A 14,770-nucleotide genomic window follows, 5' to 3' on the forward strand; every position below is an offset into this window, starting at 1 on the left:
TAAGGCTCAGGTCACTTTACACTTCACAGACTTAGATGTCGTCGGAGGGAAATGTGTTGCATCAAAACGTCTTCTTTTAAAACATCTAAAGTCCCAGATTAAATCCTCAGATGTGAGAAGCAGCTCAACGTTCACACGGAGCTCTGCTGGGCTTTTAAACACTCACACACCTGCTTCCTGTCCTCACCTGCACTCAGGTGCAGAGTAATCAGAGAATCAACTGAATGTTGTTGTCGTTGTAGAAGCGTGTTCACTTTCTCTCTCTCAGGGACCAAACTAAGTATTTCTACGTTTTAAAACGGAGAATAATAACATGTTCCCTTTTCTTTACACGTTGTGTATCCTGTTTGTCACTTACTGACTCAATAATCTAAGAAATAGACCAACATGTTGATCATTTGGATAAAATGAAAGAGTTTTGAGTGTTTGTGGTAACAGAGCCTCGATATGTCCGACCGTTAAACACCAAGTTCAACTCAACTCTGCAGTTTGGACAAACGACTGTCTGAAAAATACTGAACTTTATTGATTTTTGAATAACAACAGCTCTACAGACATGGCTTGAAGTGTCACACTTTATTTACAAAAATACTGAGAACCAAACAGCCGAGGGCGAGGAAGCGTGATGACGAAACAAGTGTTTGCTTTTCTTTATTTTATTCCTATTGAGTGGCAGCTAAAGGCTCCTGGTTGCATGTTTCAGGACGTGGGTTGATAACCGCAGCGTACACCTCGGCGTTACTGGCTTCTTCCGAGCTACGACCTTCGCCACCGTGTGCGTTGTTGGTTCAGGTGCGTGTCCGAGACGATCGCAGTTTGGTTTCTGAGACGCTTTACTTCCTGCGGCGGGCGGCTCCCTTCTTGCTGCTGTGATACGGAGACACAAACAAAAGACAGAAACACGTCAGACATGTGGAGAGTTTGTAAATGCCACCAGAAATACGACCAGGAAACTGCAGGAGGATATTTTGCATCATACCGTATGCCGACGATTAGCACGTTTCCCTTTAGATAATATACTTTTACAAAAGATGACGTTGGATTATGTTTGATATTTATCTGATCGTGCACAACGTCTGGTTAGCTAACGTAGCTAACGACTAGTTCCTGAATAATTAGCATTTCCCTGCAACAGTCAATTTAAAAAGTAACTGAACAATGAAAATGTATTTAAATTTAATGGAACGCAATAAAGTTTACAAGCCGTGAAATAATGGAAATCAATTTAAATAAAACTTTGGGGTTTGGAGCTACATGCAGAAGGACACAAATGCAATTCAAGAGTCAGACGTCACAAACTCGTGCAGCACTTACCTGCACAAACTGAATCACTACTGAGAGCTACAGCCAAGTAACTTATACACACACACACACACACACACACACACACACACACACACACACACACACACACACACACCGAAGAGTTTGACTCCATTTCATTTAATTTAAGGTTATTTAACGTATGTATGGAAGCTCAGAAGGGTCAGTGTTAAATTAAATATTCTATATTTTGTCCTCTACAAACATCTTTTTAATTTTTGTGAGAAAAACATCTTTGTTTCTCGCTTTGAGAACAGATATCGCTTTGTTATAAAAATAAAAATGTCCTCTTATAAATTAAAATTTAGCAATGTTGTCAAATGTTAAATGTTTTATGGAAATATTAAATTATTAAAAAAATGCAATTAAATAGGTAAAAATCATGTAAATAAATGATCATCAACATTTTTAATAAATATTATTAAAATAAATGACTCCTTCTAACCAATAACTTTCAATAACTAACTGTTGTTGAGTTAAAGCAAATAACTAAAGCTGTGTTGCCTCATTTAAAGAAAACAATGTGAATTTAACTGATAAACTTTTCAGATGTCACTTCTGGAGACAAACTCTTCAGTTTCCTTGTCTCGTGGTGCGTCGTGTCGTCTCCCGGCCAGCGGGGGGCGCTGTGCTTCTCACTGCTTCATGCTAACATGCAGCGAGCCTGAACGTTCCTGCTGCTCAGCTGTACTTACAATTTACTGAGCTCTTCCACTCTCTTACGCAGGGTGGTAACCTGGAGGGAATCAGAGAGTCCGCCAAACAATATCAACAACAGCAACAAGTCGGCGCTACAGTCTGAGAAATCAGAGTTCACGAGCAGGAAGCTGAACGTGCTCATTACTCAGCGTTCACATACCTGAGCAACACTCTTCTTCTGTTCCTTACTTTTAAAGATATTAACTTTTTTTAAACATAACATTTTCTTTTTTTTTTCAAAAGAAGGGAACATTATCAAATATATATATATATATATATATATATATATATATATATAAAATACAGGAATTATTTCTAGCTAAAATGCACTTTAAAAATCATGATTTGATAAATAAAAAGTAAATATATATATATATAATTATAAATGCATCTATTGTAATGTCTTATTGCTTTAAAAAGGTAATTAATTTAATCAATTAAACCAGCCTTTAATATGTACATATATATCATGTAGAGGCTATGTTTATATTGTTATAATACTGGATATCTGTAAGTATGCATACATAATATAAACATTTTTAAATCTCAACATACAGAAATGTTCAATTATAACCAGATATTCAAAGATAGAGAGATAAAATACTATTTATTAATAATAATATTTAATTGCATGTTTCAATACAAGGTGGCAGAAATGTGAGTATAATTAAATAATATATATATATAATTTAATTTTTAATCTAAATATCCAGTATAGTAAGTCTATCTAAAGTATATTTCAAAATAAAAGCCTTATTCTTTTAAGAAATAGCACCCAGTAGAAATACTTTACCACCCTGTAAACATTGTATCTGCACATCACAGTGTAAAGACGGGGGTCCGGGGGGGGGTCTCACCTCGTACTTCTGCCTCTTCAGTCGCTCCATGTGGTCGAACTTCTCAGACTCCAGCTGAGTCATCCATTCATGCAGCTCACCGATCTTATCCCTGCAGGAGACACAGCGACACGCTGACGTGAGTCTAATCAATCGCATCCCTTCAAACAACAACTTTTATGTAAACAAATTAAAAATATATACGATACATTAATATATATATTAATATAATATGAATCTGAATAAATATTTGTTGTTATGGTCAGGACGGATGTTTGTTAAAAGATTTAAATAACATTAATATATAATATTTTTATAGCAGTTTCAGGAAGTTTCTGTCAGATAACAAGAGTTTAAAAATAAAATTAAAATAATAACACTTTGAGTTTTGTTCACGCAAAAGAAAAGTGCGCCTATAAATACAATTTATTATTTTATTATTATTATAAAATAAAAATCTGAATGCACAAAATCAACGTTGTTGTTAATCTTTGACTTTTATCAGACTGAGAAAAATAAATAAAATGAAATCCCTCCAGCATTTCGTTAATAATGAATCATTAAATGTTTGTGTGTATCCCAATAAAAACAACATTATGTAAACAAACATCATTTAAAGGCTTCGAATTCACAACATTAAGAATCATTTGGTCGTTATGATCAGCTCTGATATTGCTTTTAATATTTCAATTGAATTAAACTTTAATGGGATGTGAAACAAAAACTAAGATCAGGAGTTAAATATTATTATGAATAAATAGTATTTCATAGCATTATTTGTTGACCTGTTTTGACTTCAGAGCATCTAAAGTTTGTTTCACGTGACGAGAGCAAAGCGTGCGTCGTACTTGAGCTTGTCTTCGTTCAGATGGTCGACGTTCAGCTGCTTGCGTCTGCCGGCCAGAATCTTCTTCTTCTTCTCTCTCTCAGTCTCTTTCTTTCCTCCTCTCTTCTGGTCAGCCTGGGGGGGGGGGGGGGAGCATGAAAACATGATGTGCTTATATGATATGATGAAGTATCTAAAACGCAACAGAATCATATAATATTATATAATAACAGGAGACATTCTGCATAATAAGTACTTTTACTCTTTATACATTTTGCTGATAATATTTCTGTACTTTTAGTTTAAATTGAGGACTTTTACTTACAGGGGAATATATTCTACTTTTACTAAAGTAAAGGATCTTTAAAAGTAACAACCACATTTTAAAAACACTTGTTACAAGTAAAAGTATGAACAAAATGTATTTCTCTGTCAGACACGTGAAACTCATGGAGCGCTCATCTGACTCATTTTATATTCTGTTATATTATATAACACATTGTATTTAATAGGATCATTATAGTATTTATATTGTATTAAAACCTTTGTTTTTATAATTATTGGGATGCGATGTAATGAAATGCTTGAGTACCTTCATATTGTACACAGCAGGTGAGTAAAGTGCAGTGTGAGTGTGTACTCACCTTCTGCAGGTGGCTGCTGTAGTTGGAGCCCATGCTGGTCAGAGCAGACTTCTTCTTCGCCTCCTCTCCGGCCTTCTTCTCTGCGTCTCTCTCCTCCCTGATCCGCCTCTCCTCCTGGTTCACACAAACACAAGCAGAGTGAGACGTGCGCCAGAAACCCTCAGCAGGAAACTTGTGATTTAATGCAAACTGACAAACATTGGAGAATTAAAAAGTAGCATTTTCATTTTTAAATGATTATTTGCATTAAATAGAAATATGAGAATAAAAAATAATTGTACATCTTCATGGAAGAGTGTAGATACTTTATTTGTAATAATAATATAATCATAATAATTGCTTGTACTTTAATTATTTATTAACTGATAAACACAATAATATTAATAATAATAATCACAACAACAAAAATACAAGATAAATAATAATAATAAAAGAATAAAGAAAAGAAAAGAATAATAAAAAATAGCAATAATAATAAATAACACAACGATAAGAATACTAACAATAACAACATAAATAATAATAATAATAATAATCACACAAAAATAAATAGCAATAATAATAATAATAAATAATACAACAATATTAATAAAATAATAAATAAAATAATAATAATAATAACCACAGAAATAATACTTATTATTATTATTATAAAAAATAGCAATACTAATAAATAACACAACAATAAGACTACTACAATAAAAAGAAATGAAAAGAAAATAATAATAATAATAATAATAATAATAATAATAATAATAATAATAATAATAATAACATAAATAATAATCATAATAATAAAAAGCATCACTGAAAACTGAATCTTACAACTTAAACTTAGTTTTTATTATAAAGGATAACACACTTAGACTTAGAGAACAAGACTATTCTTCTTAGTTCTTGAACCGTGAGATATAAAATGATAATAATAATATTTTAATAGTCAAAGAAGAATAAAGATGAAAGCACGAACCTCACGCTTGGCCTGACGCTCCTTGTCCTTCTCAGAGCGGACCCTGTGCTGCTCGGTCCTCTCATTACGACGCTTCTCCTGCAGGACGAACACGGTGTTACAGCGCACACGCATTTCTTTTATACTTTGGTTTTATTCAGTTACGCTGTGTGTGTGTGGCAAGTGGCAGAACAAACTATAGCAATGAAAACGTTCTGAGAGTTTAAACGCTGACAGATATGGTTTGAAAAGAGTTTCTATTTCTTTTAGAAACGTTTTGACTTTTGGACTTTCAAACAACTTGTTGTTGGAAGTATTTGGATGAGTAAGTGTACACACATCGTCACACACGTTGATCTTCACAATGTGACCCACCATGATACATAACAGCTAGCGTGTGATCGGAGCGACAGCAGAAAACTGTTTCATCGAGAAGCGATTTACACTTTTTGTACGAATAAAAGAAACAAGATGTTAATCAGTGAGCTGGTTGGAGCAAGGCTACTGTTTCCCCCGTTTACAGTCTTTATGCTAAGCTAAACTAAGCTAAGCTAAGCTAAGCTAAGCTAACCGTAGACTCATTTAACGCTTGGCAACAAAATAGCTAAATAAATTTAGAATACCTTCATTATTTGAATAAACCTCCTCAAAAACAAGACTTAGTAACAATAAGTCATGTTTTTATGATACTAAGTCGTTATTTCCCAGAAAGTTTCTCATTTTAATCTTTTTTTTCATCACATTGGCAGAAATGATCTTCCGTATTTCCTCACTGTCGCATCATTTTGTGATATTTATACCGTCCTTTCTTTGTTTATCTACTGAGGATCTAATCCAGCTGTTTTGTATTTATTTAAATATTCATAATCTATTCCCCATCATCCGTGTGAAAGGTTTAAAGGACTCACAATCCTGTCCTTCAGGGCGATCAGCTCCTCTTCCTCCTTCTTCCTGCACTCAAAGTGAGCATCGATCAGACCCTGCAGCTCCGACAGATCCTTGTTCTGACGCTTCTTCTGGATGTCCTGCGGGACGAAGCACAAACAATGCTCAGCCCAACAGGAAACACTCAACACAAGTCCTTCACGTCGTCACTCCGGCTCCACTTACATCAAAGTCCACTTTCTCACCATCGGGGAGCTTTGGGGCGCTCGGCCTGCAGGAGAGAAAGTGTGCACGTGCAAAGACGTTCATTATAATGTTGTTTCAACACTTTTTAATTTATTTTTCAGCCAAACGTCTGGGATGGAAATGTCTACAGAAATCATTTGACGAGAAGGAAACTTACTTGAACTTTGGCTTCTCCTCTGCAGGTTAGGAAATGAAGAGGGGACAAGTACACGTCATGGGGTTAGAAACAAAGCAGACTTCTCAGGCATCACATGGATCAAACTCATAAAGCTCTTCAGGACATATTAGATTAAAGATTACAAAATGTAATCAGAGTTTAACTCGGGGTTAGAGCAACAGGTCAAACATACAACTTCACATCTCAAAAGAGAAGCTTTGTGGATGTCCGAGCACCGTGTGGCTGCGAGTGCACTTACTTCTCAAACTGCCTCATTTATCTTTAAAAAGTCACTTGAAGTTGTGACTTGTATGTTCCGCACCAACAATATAAGTCTTGTTTTTGTTTTTTTGGCTTGACCCCAAAACCATTTTACACACGCAAGACATTTCCCCCGTTTCATTCTCCTGTTCAGATCCTGGCGGCTCCATGCCATGCAGACGACGAGTGGCATAGCAAGAGTTTAACGGTGGGTCACTGCGCAGTAAAGCTTGTGTTAGCATCTCATATTCTTTCACCCTTTTTCTCCACCAGTTGTTTGTATTATTCTCAGCTCAATAAGCTTTTTAAAATTGTGTCTTTGTCGTTCAGAATTTGGATTTTAAACTCTCAGTGCCAGTTGGGCGGCGCTCCTGGATTTCGACAGACAGATAAAAATAATTTGGACAGACATTTTGCAGGCGTTTCCCAGCAGAGTACAGACGTCAGACCTGGACACGGTGGTCCTCCCAAAACCAGAAAGACAGATTTCAGATTCATCAGAAGTTTTGCTTTTAAAAAATCAACATACCTTCCTCTTCAACAGCCTCTGCATGCAGCAAGCATCCGAAACATAAAGCAGAATAGACAACAGCGTTAGCTTCTGAGAGCAGCAAACAATCAGCTAAACACAGGAAACTATCAATGTCAATGTGGACGTTTCAATATCGTACATTCTCAAATAATAGCCGGGGGGTCAAATATCATATATTTACATTATCTGTACACGTAATACGACTTTCTCATGTGAGCGATTACAAATAAAAACTGGAAGTGATTGGGAAACATAGGGAGGATAAAATATGACAAAACATAAATACAAAGCAAAGTTTTAAAGCCTGTGATGTAAGAACGTTGTTCTGCAGTTTAAGGAACGAAAGGCCAATATTTGAGAATATACGTAAAGTCTTGTTTTGTTGCTCAACATTTCAACATTTAACTCTGGATTCACACGCTGTTTCAGAAGTCGGTGTAGATTTAGGCGGACATGTTGGATGCAACATGACAAAAAATGATTTATCAATAGATGTGAAGCTTCACAAGGCTTTAAATCAAACGTATGTCATTTTTCAACAAACAGCATGTGAATGCAACACTTACTTCCCACCAGCATGTGAGAGTAATATAAGCAGAAACATTTAGAAAAAGATGACATCTGAGACGCCATCTTTTTCTCTTTTTTTAAGATTGAATTTACTTTATTTTTCATGCATCGCCCTAAAAGAAGCAGCTCAAAATAAAGCATTTATTTAATCTAATGTTCACATTCATCAGATATCAAAATAAGGAAAAATGCAACCATGTACGCCAAATACAAGTACAAGTACTCAGAGTACATGTGGTACGAACTATAAGTAGGGTTAGACTGATAAAAGAGGCCACTATTGTATTTTCCTTTAGAATTGATCCATCAGATATTGTCTGTATTTGCAGATATCTTTGTGCACTACTAACGGCAACATGTTAGCACGCAGTGTTTTTGGCTAAGTCGCTAATGAAGTTTCCAGGGTTTACTTCAGGACAAAACAAGTTTCTATTCTTGTTTGTTATTTTTCAGACGTTGTGAATCTAATATTCCCAGAATGGAAACTTTAAAAAAGATTTGTTCTGTAATATATGTGTTACTGTATTGTACTGTATGCTAACGTGTTGGCACGAACACAGATGCATGTAGCTAGCATGTACGTTTTCACTGTCCACTAAAGTTGTAGACGCCAATTTACCTCAGAATCAATCCCCTGAAACATGGTGATTAATGAAGGAATGAAGTAATGAATGCATTTTAAAACTTTTTTAGCATTTTAGCAGCAGCAAGCTAAACGGGACAACAGCTTTCGTAGATATGTAGAAGGACTTCTTTATATCAACGTAAAGCTTTCATACACTAACTGTGAAATGCTTTGGCTTTTATCATCTGAACATATGTTTCTACTTCTATAAGACATCACATCCCAGCGTGCGCTCCTTTCAGTGAATCTTTGACTTAGTCCAGAGGTGAAAAGAAGGTAGCATTAGCATTAGCAAACATGGAGAACATGTGTGCGGATCAGGATTAGTGGGGTCTGTCTGGCTGGCTGCAGCCGTCGGAGCGCACCTGTCGCCTGGGAAAGGATGATAGAATACCCCCTTCCCCCCTCCATACCACATACCTTCAGACTCAGGCTCTGGTTCTGGTTCTGGTTCTGGCTCTGGTTCTACCACTGGTTCTGGTTCTGGCTCTGGCTCTGGTTCTACCACTGGCTCTGGCTCTGGCTCTGGCTCAGGGGCCGCCTCAGGGGCCGCCTCAGGGGCCGCCTCAGGGGCCACCTCTACTTCCTCTACTACCTCCTCGGCTACAGCTACACAACATGCAGCGAGTCACCAGGGGAGAGGAAGGGCGGCGAGGGGGTTAATGGAAGCAGGAGGGAAAAGGGAGAGAGGGTCAGGTGGTGAGTAGATGAAGAAGGGTGGAGATGTGAGATATGAGGTTTCATTGCGGGGCAGTTTGGGGTGAACTGCCACCAGATGGCGCTAAAGCATGTGAGACAGCAAGCAGTTACAGGAGGTAAAAGGTCATCGATGGTCAGTCATTGATGGATGAAGTGTGATTGATTCTTGAAGATTCCTGCGCTGCAGCTCGAGAGGGCGAAGAAATAAAAGAGACACATTTCTATCCTGAAGCAATCGACTTATTCTGTGTCTTTTCATTGATCTCAGATGGCGTTAGTGTTAACCAGCATGCCACAAAAGAAGTTCCCGTGGAACCTCCGAACACACGTTTTAAAGAAAATGTCTGATAAATGCGTATTAATGGCATGAGACTCATCATCTGCAGGCTACGTCTTACCATCGTATTCTTTACGTCCATCCGAGAAAGAAAGGAGCAGAAGAACATTTTTAAAAGATCCCGTTTGTACCCATTTTTGATAGAATGTGTAATCAAAATGTGGGTACACTGGGGATCCATGCGCAGCAAACACACCACAGTCCTCCTGATCTGATCAGAGCTCACAGACCAGCTCAGGAGGACTGTGGAGCTGCAGATCGCCATGCAGAGCTGCAGGACGTGTTGACAACAGGTCAGAGCAGGTCTTTTAGAATTTGATCTCATTATTTCACACTGTCCTGATGTCATCATCGGCGCCTGCAACCACACAACAGCGGGAGGATAATATCTGAGCAGCTTAAAAGATAGTAGAGCATTGTTGCACAACTTGAATCTGGACGGAGTCAAGCCAAACCTGTAGACATATGGATTTGTCCAGTGCAAATAACTCTCTACAGGGGATGGAAAATCAGTTAGGCAAGATTCAGAAATAATTCAGAGTGGGAGTCCGGACCGGACCTGGACCTGATTTTAGGGATCTTATTATTTTAAACGAGGAAAAATGGTTGAACTTACCCTCGACCTGATCACTGCAAGACAGAAAGCAAAGACATTCTGATTTAGACTTAAAGTTAGTCAAAATATTCGCATGAAAACTCAAACTGGACCACGGATACAGTAGTTTGACGAAATAATCTTAATTCAAGGTCTTTTTCCAGAGCTTTCTACTGCAAAGATCATTTGGTCAAACTACTCACCACATGGGTTCAAACTTGTGAATGAGAATGTGACTTACAGTTCTTCGGTGTCAGACATGGTGACAATGGACTTTACAACCTAGAAGGCAAAAGAGAAGAGAGGAATTTAAAGTGTGCGAAGGAGCAGCCTGCTGTATTTATAGCTCGGGATTAAGTTGCAGAAGTCTTGAATATCTGCCTCCGACCCCTCCCTGCTGCCCGACACATATTTCAGCCCAAAGAATTCCTGGTGTAGATTAATTTAGAAAAGTTTTCTTCATCTTTATTTAAACTGTTTTCCACCATCTTGTTTTTTAAAACCAGATTGATTTATAATTAGCGTTAAAGCTTTGGTCTGAAATCGGACCCTCGGTCCTGAATCTGCTTCTCTGACGATAAGTGAGAAGGGAGCCACACTTAGATTTATGCCAACAACGTTTTTCAACTGCTGAGAGGATATTAATGTTTGGGGGGGGGGGGGGGTCGTGGTAAAGGTCGGCCCGCTGCCCTCTCCCATCACTCTGCATCTCTCCGACTCCAAAGTGTTAAACACTTTTTATCTTTAGAAAGACTTTTAACAGCTTCTGGCACATTCTGTCACATGTGGTGGAGCTCAGTCAAGAGATACTTTACTTTCTATTTTACTTTGTACTTTTTACTGCACTACATTCATCTGACATCTTACTTTGCATAATTAGATTATTAATTCACAATAATCCTCAAACCTTGATGTATTACTACAGATTAAACTACCCAGCAGTACATACAGTCATTACAAAGAGCTCCAGCTTCATCACATTAATGCATCAATAATCATAATGTTATTATTCTGCATGATGAGTGCTTTTACTTTTGGTACTTTTAAGTAAGACTTTGAAGACTTTGAGTACTTTTACATTGTAGTATTCCTACTGTTAGTGAAGTCTGTGAGTACTTTGTGCACCGCTGCAGCTGTGATGGTCCAGACAGGAACGATAAACACACACGACCTACAGTTCTTCATAATTTAATCTATCAACGATTAGATGCCGGATTAGTTTCCCGTTACTCTCATTAGCGCGAGGCCACCATGAATGCGTCTCGACATCACAACTATTTCCAACGGACAGCTGCACAGGTCCCAGATCCGGTTTCAGGAGACCCGAAGCTGGAGATTGGGTTCCTTCCCCCGGACCACCACCCATAATCCCACCGTCATCTCCTTATCTGGCCGTCTAGCGCTCACATGGCTCCTTCAATCATGTTCCTGACGCTTCCCGCTGACTGCAGCCACTTTGCTCAGGAATTAAAATAAACCCTGCAAGGCAGCCGTGAAGGTTAAAGGGCTCATGCTGAGAGCTTCCTCGTATTTGCTCTTTGAATCTTGTAAATTCCAAACTCAGTTTTGTGTTTACACCATGATGTGATATTGTTCCCGTTGAGGTTCTTGGCTCCTGTTCCAAGATGTTAAACCGTTTATCCTCAAGCTATGTGCGCTTTAATGTACACACATGCCACGCCCCACTTACAGCGTCACTAATGGACCAAACCAACAATATTAAACATCTAAGCCAAGAAAAAACCTGCATCCAAAAACAAAGTAGCAGCAATGTCCCCGACTTAACATTTCAAAAATAACAACACCATTCATCGCCGCTGTCCTCGTGGTGTTACATAACTCATTAGTATCATCTTCTGTCTCCTGAAGCGGAAAGCTGCTTCAGAGGCTTTAAGCCTCCTGTAAATCCTTCAGGTATGAACCTCCGCTGGGACGCTGGACTCCAACCACACCAGCACAGAAACAACAACAAAGTCCTTTAAGACAACAGGATGTCCGGCACCAACGTCACAACTTTTAGACAAAGGAAAGTTTCATATTTTAACATCAGCTGAAGCTTTTACACGATCTCCAAATAATACATTTCTCCTATTTGGAGAACAACTCAGTTTTTCTGCTTCTCAGGCGAACAACTGCAGTCAAACACAAACTGGATCTTCGCCGCTGAGCTCACCCCTGACCCCGGCAGCAGTCTCTACTAGTCGTGGCAGTGATTTTAACACATGTGGACTCAGCTGGGTGATGTTTGGGGGACTTTGCACCTGAGCTTCCTCTTCACCACTCACACACTCACTCACTCACTCACTCTTTATCCATCTTACCTCAGAAAAGCTGAAAGAAGGGAACCCCCGGCTGACCGAAACAGGCTGTAAGGTTCTGCAAACTTACCGCGCTGATTATGTCCTTCTGTTATAGTGACACACGATCCGCTCGGCCTCCCCATTGGCCGAAGAGACGGCCTGGAGGCGAGGCCGGGGCCTCGGGGTGGGGCAGGGTCCATGACTCCGGTGCCCCCCCCCCACCACTGGCACTCAATAAGGAGATGGAAGGGTCGCATGCTAAGGTGGGAGGCTCAAGTTTGGAGAAGGGGGCAGCCAAGGTTGCTATTCTGGGGGCAGCTGCATTAGGCAAGCAAATTTCATCTGCGACCAAGAGGAGGACGTCAGAAACGCGAGGCAGGTGGTGATCCTGAACCTCTTAAAGACGTCTCACAGAAACATAACGTCAGTCAAAGGAAGACAAGAACCGGAATTATTAGTCTTTCTAAGCAGTAAATCCATCGCGTTGATCCATCTCGTGCATCTTGTGCAAGAACCAACAAGAACCAGCCAAACATCACTGCATATACATTAAATCATGCAATAACTACATTAAATCACAACTGAGACTCCACACAAACAACATCCTCCAGCGATGCAGGCTGCAGCTCTTTAGTTTAGGACACGTGGAAGAAGAAATGAGAAGAAATTAAACTTTTAAATCTGAATTGTTTGGTGTATTTCTTCACGTTGTGATCTGTAATAGTGAAACTGTGAATGTATCTGTTCCCTCTAAGTCTATGCTAATGATTGTTAATTAGATGGAACCACATGTATTATCTGGCAGAGAATGAGTGCAGGTTTTATTTCCAGGGAGAATCAGAGGATCGGTTTGATCGGTTGCTAATGTCTTTGAGCTGAAAGTCTAAACAAGCTGCAGGACGAATCATTCAGCAAAGTCCTCGGTTTATAAACTGGATCTGTGATACGGGGGTCTTCACCGTCTCAGGAATCCTGAATGATCCTCTAATATCCTACAGAGGGTGCTACAATGACAGCATAACAAACATGTGGGAGTGTCAAATGTTTGTCACAGAAACACAAATAAACAAACCTCAGGCCAAAGCCCTCCTGCTGAACTGGTCAACACTCCTGCTGAAACACAGAATGGTCAAATAAAATGCAATCTGTTGAAGGACCTCAAGGATCCTCACACATCTTCAAATAATCAGGAGAGAGAGATTTAGTCCAAAGTTTACATACGGATTAAAAGGCAAAAGCTCACCCAGTGCAGAGATTCTCCTAAATAACTTTCCTTAATCAAGAACTAATTCAGCACAGGCTGTAAAAACAGGGCGGGGACAAAAGACTCCATGTGAGCAGTTTACAGATATACAATAATAACAAGTAAACTATTTATAACACCACGTCCATTTCAATGTATCAAAAGTATAAGTGGGAATAATACACAACTTGTATTTATAGATTAGTCCATTTCATTTCTCCCGTAACCACAACATAAAATTCCCACAAAAGTCACCTGGAACCGCTTCAAAGAAATCAGGAATGCCCTCCAAACCCCTGTAATCCCCTGACACCCTCCAGCATCGTATGAAGGCCCAGTGTCCACACTTGCATTCCCGTGAAGTCCGTGGACTCAAGTGCACGACAGTTGGAGCCCTTTATGCACCCTTTCTGTAAGTCTGCATTTCAGCATTTCTGCAGACTTGGCCTGATGTAAATTACCCACAGTTCATTGTGTTTTGAACACCAGGGGAAAAACAAAACAAAACAGTAAACAGACATGGGAGGAGCGAACACGACGAAAACAAGTGAAGTGATTATTTGACAATCTCATCCACTTAATCCACTGAGACGTCAATTAAATCCATCAGGGTTCAGGGTTTAGGGTTCAGGGTTTAGGGTTCAGGGTTTAGGGTTCAGGGTTTAGGGTTTAGGGGGGACTTTTGGATTGGGTTCAAACAGGGAGAAAACTGTTTCAGGAATATCTCTGATACCCATGGACTTCCCTCATAAACTATAACTAAATGCTAGGTTTATACTCACTGTTGATGATGATGTCATGACGTTGATGATGATGCCATGATGTTGATGATGATGTCATGACGTTGATGATGATGTCATGACGTTGATGATGATGTCATGACGTTGATGATGATGTCATGACGTTGATGATGATGTCATGACGTTGATGATGATGTCATGACGTTGATGATGATGCCATGACGTTGATGATGATGTCATGACGTTGATGATGATGTCATGACGTTGATGATGATGCCATGATGTTGATGATGATGTCATGAT

General features: G+C 39.1%; 1 protein-coding gene across 7 annotated transcripts; it reads right to left on the reverse strand.

Moving 5' to 3' along the window:
* Positions 1-555: 555 nt before the first annotated feature.
* Positions 556-12,594, reverse strand: LOC115009585 (troponin T, fast skeletal muscle isoforms-like). Of its 7 annotated transcripts, none has more exons than XM_029433674.1 (13): positions 12,506-12,594; positions 10,426-10,466; positions 10,206-10,219; positions 8,974-9,162; positions 6,566-6,584; positions 6,388-6,433; positions 6,186-6,302; positions 5,299-5,376; positions 4,329-4,442; positions 3,707-3,819; positions 2,880-2,970; positions 2,019-2,059; positions 556-867 (listed from the first exon to the last, which is right to left on the reverse strand). In XM_029433674.1, the coding sequence occupies exons 2-13, from the start codon at positions 10,443-10,445 to the stop codon at positions 834-836; spliced, it is 876 nt and encodes a 291-aa protein (XP_029289534.1). In that variant the 5' UTR covers positions 10,446-10,466; positions 12,506-12,594; the 3' UTR covers positions 556-833. The 7 variants fall into 7 exon arrangements, with proteins under 7 accessions (XP_029289534.1, XP_029289537.1, XP_029289535.1 ...); XM_029433677.1 differs by lacking the exon at positions 8,974-9,162 and adding an exon at positions 9,651-9,659 and having other exon boundaries at positions 12,506-12,548; XM_029433675.1 differs by lacking the exon at positions 12,506-12,594 and adding an exon at positions 12,358-12,375.
* Between the last annotated feature and the right edge of the window lie 2,176 nt (positions 12,595-14,770).

This window comes from Cottoperca gobio, chromosome 6, assembly GCF_900634415.1.
Source record: "Cottoperca gobio chromosome 6, fCotGob3.1, whole genome shotgun sequence".
NCBI classification, from domain to species: domain Eukaryota; kingdom Metazoa; phylum Chordata; class Actinopteri; order Perciformes; family Bovichtidae; genus Cottoperca; species Cottoperca gobio.

Bases quoted from the DNA above. Each gene is read 5' to 3' on its own strand.
- LOC115009585 (XM_029433673.1), bottom strand. From the start codon at position 10,445: ATGTCTGACACCGAAGAACT. The intron at 5,377-6,185 runs GTGAGTCCTTTA...TTCGTCCTGCAG, and splicing joins TCGCCCTGAAGGACAGGATT to GAGAAGCGTCGTAATGAGAG. The intron at 868-2,018 runs GTAAGTACAGCT...TCCGTATCACAG, and splicing joins GTGGAAGAGCTCAGTAAATT to CAGCAAGAAGGGAGCCGCCC.